The sequence below is a fragment of the Juglans microcarpa x Juglans regia genome, chromosome 1D, assembly GCF_004785595.1.
Source record: "Juglans microcarpa x Juglans regia isolate MS1-56 chromosome 1D, Jm3101_v1.0, whole genome shotgun sequence".
NCBI classification, from domain to species: domain Eukaryota; kingdom Viridiplantae; phylum Streptophyta; class Magnoliopsida; order Fagales; family Juglandaceae; genus Juglans; species Juglans microcarpa x Juglans regia.
This window is the reverse complement of record NC_054594.1, coordinates 36,668,999-36,687,413: the sequence shown is the minus strand read 5'-3', so window position 1 is coordinate 36,687,413 and position 18,415 is coordinate 36,668,999. Positions and strand designations below refer to the sequence as shown.

At 34.8% G+C, this 18,415-nt stretch overlaps 1 protein-coding gene across 1 annotated transcript; it reads left to right on the top strand.

The window, feature by feature from the left end:
* Positions 1–3,668: 3,668 nt before the first annotated feature.
* LOC121235489 (tuberculostearic acid methyltransferase UfaA1) lies at positions 3,669–11,595 on the top strand. Its single transcript, XM_041131840.1, has 14 exons — positions 3,669–3,866; positions 4,248–4,350; positions 4,485–4,580; positions 4,672–4,731; positions 4,832–4,954; positions 5,109–5,171; positions 5,295–5,354; positions 5,450–5,611; positions 6,165–6,238; positions 6,330–6,423; positions 6,556–6,692; positions 10,730–10,810; positions 10,997–11,102; positions 11,209–11,595. The coding sequence occupies exons 1-14, from the start codon at positions 3,724–3,726 to the stop codon at positions 11,278–11,280; spliced, it is 1,374 nt and encodes a 457-aa protein (XP_040987774.1). The 5' UTR covers positions 3,669–3,723; the 3' UTR covers positions 11,281–11,595.
* The last annotated feature ends 6,820 nt before the right edge of the window (positions 11,596–18,415 follow it).

Below are 18,415 nucleotides of genomic sequence, written 5' to 3'. Positions count from 1 at the left end.
TTAAATTGTTTTCATTGTTTCATTGAATTGTTCTATCAATTAATTTATTAAAGTATATAATTTTGTAAATCTTTTCGTCGTAATTAGATTTTATCACTAATGTTGAATATATATTTTATTTTTATAATTTTAGGTTCATAATAATGTCTTATAGGGGCCATAAACGTGATAGATCTAGAGAACCTTCCATCCAAACAATTCAAGCGGACTGTTTTACTCGATCGACAAGTAAAACTATCTGATTTAGTGGCTCTTATATGGGAGGGTCATTCCCTCCCATCAGTATTGAATGATCGTGGTTGTGCACCAATCTTAGATCAACGAGAAGAATGAATGAAGGTCATTTCCTATATTGAGATTGTTATTGAGTTCTATGTCCGAGGAGCTCCTATTATATTTTCAGCAGACGGAACTCGCTACATATCTGGGTATTCCTAGGCTTCTTGATGCCTATCTGAACTTGCAGCCTAGAGAGTCTGATCCTTCAGGTGATGCAAAGATGTCTCAGGATGAGGGACCAGTTTACACAGATGAGATCGATACACTTGCTGATCATGAGGTCAGAGACTTGATTGGTGGTCCAGATGCTCCGGTATACGATGGGATGAAGAGTATTAGGCAGGCAGATTTATCTTCTTTCTTCATGATCATGAATTTGATTATTGCGAACAATATTGACCCTCGGCAGAACAAGACCGAGGTCGGCATGGATCGAACGAGATTTATGATACGGGTCGCTCGTTGCATCCCGATCGACCTCGTGGATTATATATTTGAGAGGATCCGATCAGAGGCACGATTCATTACGACAGATATACTACCGTTTGTGGTCCTCATCACTCGATTTTTGCTACATGCCTGGGTCGTGCCCTAACCTGCCGAGCGTTCTCAGGAGTCGATGGGATCGATCAACAGCACCACCCTGTCACGGAGCACGGGACACTCGAGATTTCGTTTCGTGAAGCTGTTCCTGGTAGGGTTGAGATTAAGAGAGATGCACAGTCGGGAGATACTGGAGTACCGGCTGGTGAGACATCTGCACAGGCCGAGGCATCACGCACATTTATTCGTGAGGAGATGGCCGACATATTGCGTGTTGAGATCGGCGTACATACATCAGCAATGATTGATGCAGTGCATACTGACATGTCTGAGTTGCTTACAAATATTATGGCTACCGTCTCTGGGTTATGTACAGAGGTTAATGAGTTACGTATAGAGATTAATGCCAATAATGCAACTCAGGTCACGCTCAGTACTTGACTGGCACAAGTAGAGAGACAATTAGCTGCAATCGAGAATGTGTGTAGAGACCTTGCATCACAATAGTTTCTATTTTTTATTTATATATTTTTTTGTTATAGTTATGGACAATATATATGGTGTTTTGATAATTTACTTTATTTGTAAATTAAATATTTTATCTTTTTTGGAGTAATTATTAATTTATATTATGTGGTGTATGATTGATAATATTTATTTAACTAAAAATCTTATTTAATATAAAAGAAATTATTAAAATATTTTTAAATTAATTACATAAAATTAATTACAACCGTTCGAACACAACAAATTATCGTTCGAACGGTTGTGAACTTTTCCCGCAATAATAAATTACCTCCCCGCTAAGATTTTAATATTCGAACGTGTTTTTTACCGTTCGAATGAGAAAAACTTTTTGAGACGATTTAATTCGTCACAGAAAAAAATGTTCGAATAGTAATTTGACTGTTCGAACGATTTTGTAAAGTCATTAATTTTTTAGGATGAAATTTAAATTTCGTCCCAAAAACTCAAATTTGTTGTACTGAGTGTTATTATATTTATGCCTATAGTTTATAATTCAAGGCTGAAAGTGTTTTAAATTTGGTTTTACGTTCATTTAATATTATTTTGGGTTTGTTTTTATGTACAACTATGTTATGTTGGGTTTGATTTTTGTAGTGTGTTTGTGTTTATGTTGGGATTATATCGTTTATTTAGGTTCTGAATGATACTGTCGTCATTATCAAGCGGTAATTCGTAAAACGAGATAAGTAAGTTTTAATCTGACATTTTTATTAAAATTTTCTAAACTCTTTATTTCTATTAAGCATGTATGAAGTGTTGTTGCTCAAAAAATTATTTTTGCATTGCATAAAAATGTTAGAACATCTCAAAGTAAATTATTATATCATGAAATGTGTGACTCGAGCCTAAAAGTTTATGTAAGTAGCCATGACATATTTATCGATGATTATCTTTGAAACTTCATGCGAATTATAATATGGTTACGTGAAATGATGTATGGAATTTATGTTAGTATGGTACCGTTACTAAGTTATGTTTAGGAGGAAAACTGCACCGAAAGACTTTGAGAAGGTGTAGACTTGTTCAATGAAAAATGTATGGGAGGACAACTACATACATTGAAGGACATTGAGAAAACATAGACCTTAAATAACTACACCGAAGGACATTGAGAAGATGAAGATCTCAATGAAGAGGAGTTATGAGAAGGAATTTTTAAAAGTATCTTTATAGGTACAAGACTTTTATTTTATGTTAGTATCATGATTTTAATTATCGTTTATTTTTACTTATTAATTCATTTTTATTTTTTTAATAAATATTGTGACTCATATGTTACATCTAACTTCATCAATCCTACTTACCGAATTGTGGACTTACCTTTCACCTATAAAATTTTTTTATTTTACGGATGTTAAAGAGGAGCATGCCAAAAAGGAGGCTTAGAGAGTTAGAATGAGAGTAATGAAATAAATGTCATCTACGAAATAATTAGAAGTTTTATTTGAAATTTTTATGAACGAATAATTTGAGTTGGTATAATATTTAGAACTCAATTTATATATGAAGGTTTTTATGTCATTTTAAAATTGGGGTGTCATAACAATTGACAGCCTATATGCTTCTCCCTAATTAAAAGGACAACCCACAAAACCTTCCCAACTTGGCAACCTGGCCTATAGAAATTGTTGTTGCCGCCCTTATAAATCAACTCCATTATCACCAAGCTTCTAGAAAGTTTGATATGATCACTAGAAATTATTATAAAGTGGACTTTGTTATCACTAGCTATATAAATATATATATATATAAATCATGCATGCTCGCATAAAATATTGACAAAGTTTAAAAGAAATTGACTAAAAAATATAGAATTAAAAGTCCTTATAAGAATCAAAACTTCTACCAAATCTTAAGGCCTCTGTCTGAGGGCTTCCAGAAGAAGAAAAAGAAACACGTTCAATTAATAGCTTTAAATATGTATGTCACCTAATTTCATATCACTCAATTCCCCTTCCATCCAAATTACGAGTATTTATTCCAATTCGAGATAATATTGATCATATATATAATATTCATTATGTATTTAATATTGTATAAAATATTTGTACAGAAAAATAGTTTTTCTAGTTTTTATTAAAAAATATTAAATATATTTAAGAAAAATTTACAAAAAATTTATTTATACACGTGTTGGTTATTGATATGTTAAAAATTATAAAATTTAAAATTTAAAAGAAAACTAACAAAATCAATCTTCTAAATAAAAATATAAATATAAGTAAAATTGTAAGCAAATTTACGTAGTCTACTCTTTTTTATTTGGTTGCACAGGGGATGTTGTCTATATAAACCTTGGTTTGCTCCCCAAATCGCAACCCACATCACTGTTATCACTTTCATTTACCGAGGAAAACATCTTGGAGGGCTGGCATGGCTGCTGCACATAGTTTGGCCGGTGAAAGTGGTGCTCTGCTAACCAACCCAAAACGCATGGTGCCTTCTATGATGGAAGCTGTTGCGCGCCTCTTTGTTACGAGGTTCTTTCAAACATACATCTCCTGCGGATGCTTAATGTGAGTCTACTGATCTTTCCTCCCTCCTATAAAGACATCTTTTTTCATATGATTCCGCAGATTATTGCTTCCTTCTTTATTAGTTATGCAGTGCGACATATATCTCCTTCTTTACATTGTATATGTGAATATATTGCAAATAGATAGTTAGAAAAATATTTGAAATAAATAAAATATTTAAAAATTAATATTTAAATGATATGGGGACAAAAATAAATATATAAGCTGATGTATAATACGTTGTAAAAGTCATTAGTTAAAATAGGAAAAATGAATTTTGTTGATATATTAGGAAGAAAGTATATAGTCTTTAATTAATTAGTAGGTACTTCAATGGCCGTTGTAACGATTAATGTATTGTTACTTGTGGTAATATTGCAGATTGTTGGAGGAAGGGGGTACGAGATTCACCTTCGAAGCCAACAGGAGCATATGTCCTCTGAAAACTGTTCTTAGAGTTCATAGTCCCCAGTTTTACTGGAAGGTATCTACTCGTAATAGGATGGGCCCCGCCGGATATTGGCATTCAAAAGTTCAAATCATTTTCTGATCTTAATGCAACTTTTTCTCACAAGCAGTATTGGTGTAGTGATGAGAAGTTGGTTATGTTATGAGCAGGTCATGACAAGAGCTGATTTAGGCCTAGCAGATGCATATATTGATGGTGATTTTTCTTTCACAGATAAGAAAGATGGCCTTCTAAATCTTTTTATGGTATGATCATCGATCTAAGTCTTGAGTCCAAGTTATCTTTTTCTGGTATTTTTACATCCTCAGCATCTGCCTTGCTGATTTTGTTTTGCAGATTCTTATTGCCAGCAGCAATGTAAATTCCAACACAACAAAATTGAAGAAGACAAGGTATGTGTGTGTGTGTGTGTGTGTGTGTGTATTGCGATTAGTCATGATCTCCTCAATTGCAGTACTAGTTAATTAATTGAGCGTTCATCTTTTGTTGGCTTTAGGGATGGTGGACGCCATTGCTATTCACAGCCGGCATATCATCTGCAATAAATTTTTTCAAGCATTATTCAAGGCAAAACACTCTTACAAACGCTCGCAGGAACATCTCTCGTCATTACGACTTGGTATAAGATTATTAACTCTAAAACATTCCATGCATATTTTTTATATGATGTCTTTAAGAGTATGTTAAGAGTGATAGTACTGAAATTACACCCAATTACTGGTTTTGTATGTAACAAACAGAAGCTTATAATTCGTATTTTGGTATGTTTCTAGGGTAATGAACTATTTGCTCTGTTCATGGATGAAACAATGCAATACTCGTCTGCTGTATTTAAGGTCAGGTTCTGAACCTTCTGATGATTTATTAATTGCTAAAACTGCATCAACTTCTTGTCATGTCATCTTTCATCTAAGCTTTTAGCTTTGACTTAAATTCATTCGTATTGCAATATTGCTTAGAACGAAGATGAAGACTTGAAAGTTGCACAGCTGAGAAAAATCTCTATTTTGATTGAAAAGGTGAGTCTCTTGATCTGTTGGATCATCTCGGATTCTTACGGGTATAATTTCTTTCTCTCAGCAGTTCTAATTTGTGTCTACTTTCAAATAACAAGGCAAGAATTGATAGGAAGCATGAAATTCTTGAAATTGGGTGTGGTTGGGGAAGCTTTGCTATTGAAGTTGTCAAACGAACGGGATGCAAATACACTGGCATCACTCTCTCTGAAGCGCAGCTAGAATTTGCAGAAAAGAAAGTGAGAGATGCTGGCCTTCAGGTAATATATGATGAACGTTGCTATAAAGCATGTAGATCATCAATATTGAATACAGTAGTCATAAAATTATCATGCTATGCGTGATAAGATTTTTAATTAAAATATATGTAATTTTTTCTTTTTTTATAGAGTGATGTTTCTCAGCATGAGAACATGATCTGGTGAATTTGTTGGGATTTTCTATGTGTGGAAGTTAATTGGTTGTGTTTATGGAGCGGTCCGGTTTGATTATACAACCCGAAAAAGATCCATTGCGGTGTTTTCGGTAGATTTTCAATGAGGTTTGAGGCATGAAGAGGAGGCTTCAGCCTATTGGTTTAAGCTTGTTGGGGTCTAAATTTTTTACCTGTTTAAGCTGACGTATTGTATTTTTTTATAACATCTGAATAAAATTCTCAACAGTTCGGTAGACATCATGTTGCTGAATGACGTAAATCTCGTGTCGTTTGAATTAATTTCACTTTTTATTGTACCTTTTTTTTCCTGATCTTATCGTTCCTAGCAGAATCCGACATTAGACTTCTTTACCAAGTTTAAGTTACTTTTCTCTCAGGATCACATTAGACTTCTTCTTTGCGACTACCGCCAAGTGCCTGATACCCAAAAATATGACAGGATCCTAGCATGGTCAGTTCTTTTTTCCAAATTAAAACTGATCTCCAATATTCTGACTGATAATTTCAATAAAACCATGATATTTGATCCATTTAATTGTCAGCGAGATGATAGAACATGTTGGCCATGAATTTATGGAAGAGTTCTTTGGTTGCTGCGAATCATTATTGGCCGAAGACGGTATTCTTGTTCTGCAGGTAATGACTGGGGAAAAAGCCCAAGGTGGTGGCCTGTCTCTTACTTTCGGTTCGATATTAATGTCAGGGTTGCAAAATGCTTTGGTATATACTTATAGCTCTAACAATTAAACCTGGTTTATCTCTTCTTAGTTCATATCGATACCAGATCAACAATATAATGAGAATAGGCAAAGTCTAGGTTTCCTCAAGGAATATATTTTCCCCGGTGGATGCCTGCCATCGTTAAGCAGGATAACAGCAGCCATGGCTTCTGCATCCAGATTCAGGTATAACGTCTTTATATATGCTTTGGTAATTTACTTTTGAGTATTTATATAATAATCTCTCGGAAATTTATATAATTTCTCTAAATGCAGGGTGGAGCTCCTGGAGAACATCGGGATTCATTACTACCCAACACTCAGATGTTGGAGAAAAAAATTCACGGAGAACCGGAGGTAAGAGAAATAATCATTTTGAATTTAGTGTTATTTTCTTATAACTTTGTCAGTATCTCAAAGAAGTTTGGTCTAATTACCCCAACTTGATGAAGCTACGTACCGATTATATATTTTGAGTATCAGCCTGGAGGCGTCCTACTGAAACCTGCAGGCCTATCTCGGAGATGAAAGGGATCATGGGTTTATAACTAATGCTTATGATAGCTAACGTTATAAATTCATTTTGCAGCAAAATCGTAGCTCTCGGCTTTGATGAAAAATTTATAAGGACGTGGGAATATTACTTCGAATATTGTGCAGCTGGTTTTAAGTCGCGTACACTCGGAGATTATCAGGTAATTAATGTTTCATGTAAAATAAATGTCGGGACGAAATGGTAATATATAATTGGAAAGAATATTCAATGAGATCATATATTTTACACTCGATCGATCATATATTATTATTTGGCTTATATTAATTACAACTAATATATTTAATGTAGATTGTATTCACACGTCCTGGCAATGTTGCTGCATTCGGCAATCCATATCAAAGGGTGCCTTCGGAAGTTGATCATCATGATCCTAGTGTTCCTGATGGAGGAACCACCGAACCTTCGTATTAATGTCAGGAGTTGATGATCCCAGCTTTCCCCAACTAGATCAAAGATGGCATTAATGCACTCAGATGATGCTATCCATGATGCATCGATATATATATATATATATATATATATATATATATATTATGCCACTTTATTTTATTTTACTTTGAAGAAGAATTAAATGATGAATAAAGGTGTACTGGTCTATAATGGTTCATGGTCATGAACAATCCATCTTTTCTTCTACTGAATAAATACGTCTCTTGATCTTCTTCTTCTTCTTCTTCTTCTGCTGTCGAGTAGTGTAAAATTAGCGTCTATTTTCCTCCTTCTTCTACTTTTAATATTTTTTTATCTTCTAACCAATCGGATAAAGGCCATATCATGAATTGATCAAATATATATGCATCGTCCTTTCTTTAATTTGCATGAGCCAAAGTACTGTTGTTTCTGTAAAGGACGATGTTCCGCTCCCAGCTCTCGGTATAATTGGTATTTTTTTGTTTTGTTATTTTTTTAATGTATTTGTTAACACTTTGAAATATTTTTTTAAAAAAATAAAAAAATACAATATTATTAAAAAATACTTTCTTAATCATTAAATAAAATTAAAAATTAAAAATTAAAAAATAAAATAAAAAATTTCAACGAATATACAGTACGTACATTATTTTGGCATTCAAGATTTAGAATTACTTTTTTTAATTATTGCAGAATATACCACCACCACCACTGATAAGCACTATATTACTTTGACCAGGTAATGACACGGGCTGCTTTAGGCCTTGCAGATGCATATATAAACGGAGATTTTTCTTTTGTTGATAAAAAAGATGGTCTTCTAAATCTTTTTAAGGTGAGATAAATCGACGTATATCTGACCCAATCCTCCAAAAAGCAATAATGTACAACTCACAAACAAATTTATTCTTATAATATTGGTTTTTCAGATTCTTATTGCAAGCAGAGATGCAAATTCCTCCATCTCAAAGTTGAATAAGAAAAGGTAAATGAACAAAAACTGATATATCATGACTGGCAAAACAGCTGGAATCCTGAACTGTGGTGTTAGTAGTGATGTTCACAATCGCATCACATTGAACTGTCACCTTTGTTGACTTCAGGGGCTGGTGGACTCCATTGTTATTTACAGCTAGTATAGCATCAGCAAAATACTTTTTTCAGCATGTGTCAAGGCAAAATACTCTTACACAGGCCCGCAGGAACATCTCTCTGTCATTATTGTTGTGAAATACTATGTAAAACACACACATCAACGATGATAAATAAAATAAAAGTAATACAATCAAGAACACAATACACAATATACGTGATTCGACAAATTGCCTACGTCCACAGGAGCTGCAGAAATCTTATTAACCAGAGGAAATTACAATCACTCAATCTCAACTCATACTCTCTAGGATTTTTTGCTCTCTCACACAATATACACTCACTAGACAATTGTTCTCTCTCAAAATATGCTTAAGACCGTCCAACACAAGTCTAATATGATGAATATATAGTGAGTGGCGCTGGAAATCTAATCTGGCAAAATCTGCATACTTCGCTCGAGCAAAGTGTTGAGCGCGACTCGAGCGAATAGCCAAATGAACATTGGCTTGAGCGGAGTGTCGAGCGATGGTCAAACGAACACTAGGTTTTGCGTCTCGCTCTAGCGGAGTGTCGAGCGCGACTTGAGCGAACTTCTCTAACTTGCCTTTGCCTGAGCGGTCTGTCGAGCGACGTCGAGCCAACTTGGTTCGAGCCAACTGTTGAGCCAACTTTCAGCAAACACTTTTTCAGCTCCAAAACCAGTCTCCACATATACCCCAACAATCTCCCACTTGGAGACTGGGTCTCCACATACCAGCCACTGTTTCCAGCCAAGCCCTATCATCTCTACAGCTCACAGCTCCCGTCTTCAAGCTAGAAGACGCACTGAAGTCAAGCTCGACTTCAGTCTTCCACATACATTGCCCTTAGGGCTACTCACAACTCCCACTGCACTAGGAGTATCCGGTCTCAAACCGATCTTGGCAACCTTAGCCAACTTTCCCAGGCTTTCATGAGGAACGACAAAGCTGACTCCATTTGGCTTCCTCACATGTTTCGCGCAATCAAGCTTGTCTTTTTGCACTCTTGTATTTTCTTGCACATCACTGGACCCTGATGCTAAATATAAAGAATTAGATCTCTTACCATGCGCTAAGACCAGCGCACCCTTAGTGATCTTCCAAGCTCCTCCAGAGAACACTACTGCAAAACCGTTGTCATCAAGCTGTCCCACAGAGATCATATTTTTCTTCAGATTTGGAACATGTCTGACTTGCTGTAAAGTCCACATGCTCCTATTTACAAGTGTGATATGCACATCACCCACTCCCACTACATCCAATGCCTCTCCATCAGTCACATACATCTTCCTAAAATCACCAGCAACATAATTCTGCATGATTTCTCGATGTGAAGTGCTATGGAACGAAAACCCTGAATCCAACACCCAATCATCAATCGGACTGTGCACTGCAAGAAGTAAGGCATCATGAATTTCTTCTGCCACTACATTCACAGCATCATCATCAGAACTTTCTTGATTCCTGCAGTTTCTCTTTATGTGGCCTGACTTGCCACAACTCCAGCACGTGATCTACTGCCCAGATCTCATCTTGCTATTTCCCCTACTCTAGGAGCTTGACCTACCATATCCTCTGCCTCTATTGTCAACAATCAGGGCAGATCCTGAACCCGAAGACTCACCAAAGTCTCTCCTACGTACTTCTTCAGCAAGTACCATGTCACATATGTCATCATAGTTCAGTTTTGACTTGCTGGCTGAACTACTCACAGCCATCCTCATGGCCTCCCAACTATTTGGCAACAATGCCAACAAAATCAATGCTCTGATCTCATCATCAAACTCAATCTCTACAGAAGACAATTGATTTGTGATCGTATTGAATTCATTCAAGTATTGGGCTACAGACATACCTTCAGACATCTTCAGATTGAACAATTTCTTTATCAAGTGCACCTTATTGTTCGCAGACGGCTTTTCATACATACCTGACAATACCGGATGAACGTTACGAGGAGTACAGGCAAAGTTCAGATTTCATAAAGGAGTATATATTTCCCGGTGGATGCCTACCTTCATTAAGTAGGGTAACATCAGCTATAGCAGCATCCAGATTCTGGTACAAAATTAATTACTTTGTATTGTTATTTATTTCTGATATTTATCCTCCAAAATATTAATAGATTTTTGGTAATGCAGTGTGGAGGATGTGGAGAACATAGGAATTCATTACTACCAAACACTCAGATATTGGAGAAAAAACTTCATGGAGAAGCAGAGGTAAGAAAAATCACGGCTAGAAAAACCAAGTTATTTATCTAAAGCTTCACATGCAACGCCGATATCGGATATATATAATATTAGCAAGGCTCTGCATAGAAAATAATACCTCAAATGATTACGTGAAGACTGCTGCAGTGAAGTTCTGTATTTCGTTTCTGCGGGCACTAATTCTTGTACTTTCAGCAAAATCCTGACTCTCGGGTTCAATGAAAAATTCATTCGGACATGGGAATATTACTTCGACTACTGTGCCGCTGGTTTTAAGACACATACGCTTGGAAATTATCAGGTAATTGCTCAAAGGTTTAATATTTGGCCAAATCCCGTTTAGAAGCGGTTCTGATCATCAACTCATCTAAAATGCCAATTAATTCATGTTTTGCCTCGTGATGCAGATTGTAATCTCCAGGCCTGGCAATGCTGCTGCGTTTAGCAATCCATATCAAACATTGCCTTCAGCATCTTGATTTTGTTCTCAATGCCAAAACCTTCAGAATCATTCCGTCCTGGACACGTTATATAGTTGACGTACGTTGCTTATTTATGCGATCATTTTCCAAAGTACGATGAAAGTCAAGAGAAAATAATATAAAGTTTACGATCTTAACAAATAAAAATATCATGTCGCACGTTGTGAACATGTCCAACTGTTCTTTCGGGTTATGCTAGCTTGATGTTGTAATTCACACTTATAGTACCGTACGTGTTAAATATTTAATATTGTACGAATATCCACACACATAAATACTATGGAACTTGGTCTATGTCCCTCTTCCACTTGAGTCATACCTCTCAATTTAAGAAATATTTTCCTGCCTGCGTCTTATACTTGTCCTCACTGGTATATACAGGTGAATTTATGTGGCATGTGATCTAGAAAATGAAACTGAGAATAACTAAACAATTGTTTGAAAACAGAAGAGCAATAAAAAGATCGGACTCAGCACCAAAGAGCATTGGCAATGGTCTAGTCATTGCAAATCTAAAATTTAGCTAGAATGTTATCTTTTAGCCATAACATAAACTTCTAGCTATATTTGTTCACATTGGACTAACCATCTCAAAGTTTAAATAATAATAAAATATTTTCTATTTTAATATTAATTCTTTTAATTTCTTTTAATATTTTACAAGCACACATTTAATCTCCACAAAATGCCTATCACATATCAAATTCAGCAACATTTCCACTATCTAAAAGTTGAGAAATCCACTAACATCAGCAACTACCAAACCAACAAAACAAAACATGTTGCTACCCAGCCATAAAAACAGTTCATAAATCAGTTGCTACCCAACATTAAATTCCACCAATAAAACAAAACATCTATACAGATTTTCACCAACTTCAGTAGCAGTAACTAGTCAAATTACTAATTAAAGTTTTAAAAAGAACTTAATAAAGCTATGAAGAAATTGTGGAGTAATCTATCCAAGATAAAAACACAGTCTAGCACACATTAAGAATGATATCTGTCCATTGTCAATAATTTCAAAATACAACACTTTCAGCAATACAGTCTATACCAACAACACCAACACTTTAATGAATCAACACACATTAAATCGGGGTATCCTATGTTCAAAGGAGAGCTCTAATCCAAAAAAAAAAAAAAAAATGCAATATTGGTGTGCCATCGAATAAACACAAATATGAGATAACAATAGTCTTTGATCTTTCATCACTATTCTGCTATGCATTACAAAACTCCTCAAAATTGTGAGGAATTGCCAATAGATGCTTCACAACATAATCGTGCACGCTAAAGAGAGATTCTCTTATTATATATGGATATATCGTGCACGCTAAAGAGAAATTCACGTTACTGACCCTATTAAAACAAGCATTAAATCAAAATATAGACAAATACAATCACAGATTCTCCTATTAGTAAAAAGTCAACAATTTAAACAAATAAACAAAACCCACAAATGTTTTAAAATTTAACACACACCCAGATTAGTATTTCAAAGGAAAAATTGGGACATACGTTGATCTTGGCAGTCTATGGCAAAAATAAAGTTCTCAAAATCCAAATGCTTTGTGTTGTTGAAAGAGTCGATGGGTTTTCTGCAAATGGTTGAAGCTGAGTATGGAAAGAAAAAAAGTGGGAGGGAGGGGGGGGGGGGGGGGGAGGGAGTCGAGGGTGCAAAAAATGGAAAAAAATGGAAAGGAAAAAAAACACACAGACAGGGGAAGGGAGGTGGTGTTTGGCGAGGGTGCAGAAAGAAGACGAAAATGGAAGGGAGAAATGAGAGGGTGCGAGTTTAGTATTCGGTATGAGAGAAATGGAAGAGAGAAAGAAAGAAAGGGATTTAATCACTCGATGAAAGTAAAGTGAGAATCAGAGAATAGGGAGAGAAGGAACGGCACAAAGAATACGGAAAGAACAGAGAGAAAAGAGCGAGGAAGAGAGACTTACATTGAAGACCACGAAGACAAAGGCAACCGCTGGAGAGAAGGGGACGCTTGCAGGTTGGGGGGAATGGGACTAAAGGAAAATGTCTTGCGGGTTGAAGAAGAAAGGGGCGAACATAGAGTTTTGGGAGAAATAAAAAAAAGATAGATGAAATGAGAGTTTTGGGATGAAGACAAAAAAAAAAAAAAAATCGAGGGAAAGAAGAGCGGGAGGTAAAGAAATGATAAAAAAATAATTTGGTCTGTGTACAGTCCCTCGCCAAGTATGGAGAGCAGCTAACATTTACTGTAGCAGAAATATTAAACTTAAAATGTTTAGCTAGGCCAATGCTGGGGTTTTTTCTCACATTTCTTTTTAATTTGAACTTGCATTGGCAAATGCTCTTAGTGGGCCGGTTTGGATCATAAGTCCACTTCAATTCATCTCAATTCATCTTCTAATCATTACAATTTTCTCAAATTCCAATACAAAATATAATAAATAATTCAATCTTTTCAAATTTTAAAATAATAATATAAAAAAATAATATTCTAACAATATTTTATTTAACTTTCAACTTTCATCTCAACTCAGTTTAACATTCAAATCCAGCTTAGTCAAAGTTTAGAGTGGAATTTGTTTTTTGACCAACTCCGACATTAGTATACATAAGTTATAAAAAGTTGTATTATTTGTTTATTGATCATATATATCTAGATCGAATTTATATAGTTAAATTAAATATTGTAGTAGTATGTGTAATAATTATAGAATAATATACTTATATTATGCCAAGAGCTTAATGGCCTGATGGCGTATAGCTTGGTTCTCCAAATAGAAAACCTGGGTTCGAACCCCCCACCCCCTTATAAAAAAAAAAATATATTTATATTATAATATAAATAGATGAATAGTTTAGTATATGTACAAATCATAATATTATTATCATACATAATCAAGTATAACAAAAATATACTTGACTAGGAAATAGTGAGTAATATGTAATAGTCTACTATAAGAATATGTAATAGTCTAGTATAAAAACATGCATTGTTTCATATAATAGCTCTACACTTAATTGAGGTAGAGTGTAGAGTTAAGGTTCGAACTCAGGATCCATATTCTAATATTATAATGTAAAATTGTCACTTATCTAAAAAACTTAAACTTATGGTAAGAGATAGATTTAATTATTTCTATTATATTTTTAACAAATATACATTGTATTTATGCTTCCCACTAGGGGTGAAAAGAAAACTAGTGAACTACTAATTTAGATCGGACCGAACCGGTGGGTTTGGTCCTGTATCAGGTTTGGTTCAGTTAGGTACCGATTTCATTTTTCTCAAAAAGGTCAAAATCAATCTGGTTCTAGTTTTTCCTTTTCTAACACTAGACCAAACTGGACCAGACCGGTTCATATATATATTTTAATTTTTTATGTTGTATAAAATATTTTTATATTTATATTATATATAAATTTTATATATAATATATATAATTATATATAAAATAATTTTTTTATTATATGATAAATTACTAATTAATATAATATTAAATTTTAAAATCCTATAAAAATAACTATATATTATCACTATAGTCTGTTGTATTAATAGTTATATTAATACTATATTACTATATATTATACTATACTATAATATGTCACTATATTATATATTATAATATATCACTATATATAATCTATAATATAGTATATTATATATTGTATATTATATTTTATATTTTATAATATATTATCACTATATTATTATATATTATAATATACTATATAATATACCGAAAAAACCGGAAGTACCGATGCGGTAACGATTTTTCAAATCTCAAAACCGGTATATACCGGTTCGGTTATAAAATATATCTATAAAATATATCTAAAACTAGATTGAACCAGACTGATTACATCCATACTTCCCACAATATTTATGTAATACCCAGCCTTTTTGTCCAGCCCAGCCCAAGTCATTAAGTCAAAGAAGTGGTGCGTGTTTGGATGAGGTGTTAGGGACCCTGGTCTTGTCCCTAACACTAAGGACCACGAGCTTGCCTTGGTGAGGATGATGACCGAGTGACCTTGCCAACTTACTTGGCCTTAAAAAAAAGGATGGTGTTTGAGTGATGAAATGATGGAGATAATGATGAACTCGAGTAGGCTAAGTGTTGATTATGAGCGTTTGATGCAATGTGGGCGGCTTGAAGGGTGCCCTTGATGTTTCGGCCACTTGGATGGTGATTAGGGTTGGTATGGTGAAGTGTAGTTAGGGTTTTGTGAGGTGACTATGGTGGATTTCGAGATTTGGAAGAGTTGGCTTATGGTTAGAGTTTATGATGATGCTAGGGTTTGGGAATGAGGTGTAAGAGTGAGGCTAGGATTTGGTGGTTGAATAAGTCTAGGGTTGCTCCTTGAATTTAGGGATTGATTAAAGATAAGATGAGAATGATAGGATTTGGATAAGGTAAGTGGATGAAGATGGATGGTGTTTGAAGGAGTCTAAGGTTGTTCTTAGAGTTTAAGGATTGGTTAGGATAAAATTAAGGAATTATTCCTAAGTGGTAGGAATATCTCTTTATGTAAGTGTTGGATTTGGTATTGGTTAAGGTGAACGGATTTGGGTTGACTTGGTATTTGGAAGATTGGCTAGATTTGGTTGGTTTAGGAATGAATATGGAAAATTTACAAGATGGAGGGAATCTTTGAGGGAATAGGGGAATTTGAATTTGAACTAAGATGGCAAGTCAATAGTTGACTAGAGAGATTATAGGAAGAGTGATTTAAGGAATTGAAGTGATTGTCAATTCCTTAAATTAAGGGATTTGAAATGGGAGGAAGTTAAGACTCCTAAAAGGAAAAAATTACCTTATAGGGATTTGAGGTGGACGATTAGAGTTTTATGGGTGGATGACTTATGTGTAGTCGAGTATAGTAAGTGTAAGTATGGAAAGATGAGAGGCAATTAGGGTTTCGGCTAGGTCAATGTTTGTAATGGATGAAGGGTAATTAAGGGAAGTGATCTATTTATGGAAATTAGGGCAAATACTAGGGTTGGTCGAGTTTTATAGGTGAGAAGATCAAAATGGATGGATGAATGGATAATGTGGTGGCCGAATATTACCAATAACTCTCAAGAACAATGCAAGCACTATTCACAAAAAGTAATTGGATCAATAGAGAGAAAATGAAAGATCAAATGCGTATATGATATTGAATGGATGAATAATATATAAAAGATATGAACACTCAAAATTAATGAATGAACACAAGGATAAACATAAACCAACTTTGATTCACGAATGTCACAAAGTTGACAAAAAACAAGATAGATTTGATCACACCAATTCACGAACGTCAAGGTGATGATTCTCTACAAGGGTTTCACGAACGTCCCCCAAGTAGCCCAAGTGCCAAGCACCGAATGGTGATCTCAAGAACAAAATAATCCGCCTACAATGGAAATTTGCCAAAAGATCCAAATGCAAAAACTAAGGGTCATATTTATAAGGATTATAACTTGAAAACTCCTAATAGGTCTCTAGGAAAATAAATTAATTAATTAAAATAAATAATAAGCAATAACTTAATTGATATAGGCCAAGTTGGTCTATGGCATGCTTGAGCCCATGGGTGGGCTAGGTTGGCCCATGGCATGGGCCATGGGCATGGCTGACATTGCTGATAAGGCTGCTGGCATGTGACTGACATGACCTAGGCATGGCCTGGGTGCTGGCCTGGTTGGCATGGCCATGGGCCACAAAACATGGGATCCTACCATGAGGTCTCAAAGCGTGGTTTTATTGCCCCAAAGCCAACATCGATTCTTAAGCCCATGTTAGAAAAAATAGTAGTTGTTGTACCTAAGTGAAACGGTGAGACTCATGGAGAGATTTGGATCGTGAGTTGAGATGAGATAAAAATTGAATAAAATATTGTTAGAATATTATTTTTTAATATTATTATTTTTGAGATTTGAAAAAAATGAATTGTTTATTGTATTTTGTATAAAAATTTAAAAAAATTATAATGATTAGATGTGATAAAATGAGATAAGTTAAAATACTTTTTGTATCCAAACTTCCACTTAAGATTTAGTTTCTTTTCTTTGAACGAAACAACAAGAAGCCTTTCCTCTTCCTCGTCAATCTTCTTTATTGCACATTACAACTACCCTCCCTCATTCCAGCAGTGCCGCTCACGTCTCTCTCTCTCTCAAATTTCTATAAATATAATACCTCTCACAGTGCTGAGAAACTCTAGATGATTTGGGCGCTATCAACCCTTTGAATTTTGTATGTTATCACTATTCGTAACGTAGCTTCTTATTAATTTACTGCCATTGGTTTCCTCTCCTAATAAATGGAATTTTTTCAACCAATAAATACCCTTGACCCTGAAGCTTTCCAATGCACCCAACTCAATTTCGAGTTTTATCATCTCTCTTTGAGATCTTCCTCCTATTTTTCAGCAACCAGAACGATTTCAGTAAGCCTCTTTTATTTAGTTTCTTTTGTTTTATATTTCTAAGTTGTGTGATGATTATGTATGTTAAAATCACTGCATTGTTGTATATGGTTTTAGAAATAATTTTGGTGATATATATATATATGGTTAGAAAATCACATATACAAATAGGAGCTGGTGGATATTTACATACATAACACTTTTAGCTAAGAAAATATTGTCTGGTAGATGTACCTACAAAGTTGTAGATTTTTACTATTTCGGCATGTGGTTCTTGTTATTTGGTTAATTCTTTAGTTTCTAGTTACTGATTAATGAGAAGAGAACATAGCTATTTAATATATGATTTCACGTTGGACACAAGATGATTTATGCAACGGATGGAGAACCTTGGGCCGATTGATTCTGTACCATTAGTTATTAGGAGAACTAGAGGAAACTCTTGATTAAAATGCCACTTTTCTAACTTTTTCTGGTAGCCTTGGAAAGGTTATTCCCATTACAGCCCATTGGATTGGGCCTAAGCAAGGCCCTGAAGTCCTTTCTAGTTCAGATCACTCCTATCCTATGGGCCATGGCTATCAACAGAATCCAGCTCACGAACTATATTAAAAGGATAGGGATACATCACGTGGGAAACCATTCAAGAGGGTATAGACGAGACACGCCGACCGTAAACCCACTTGTGACACCTAGCATTAAAATATCTACGTCAGCAAGTAAACAGAG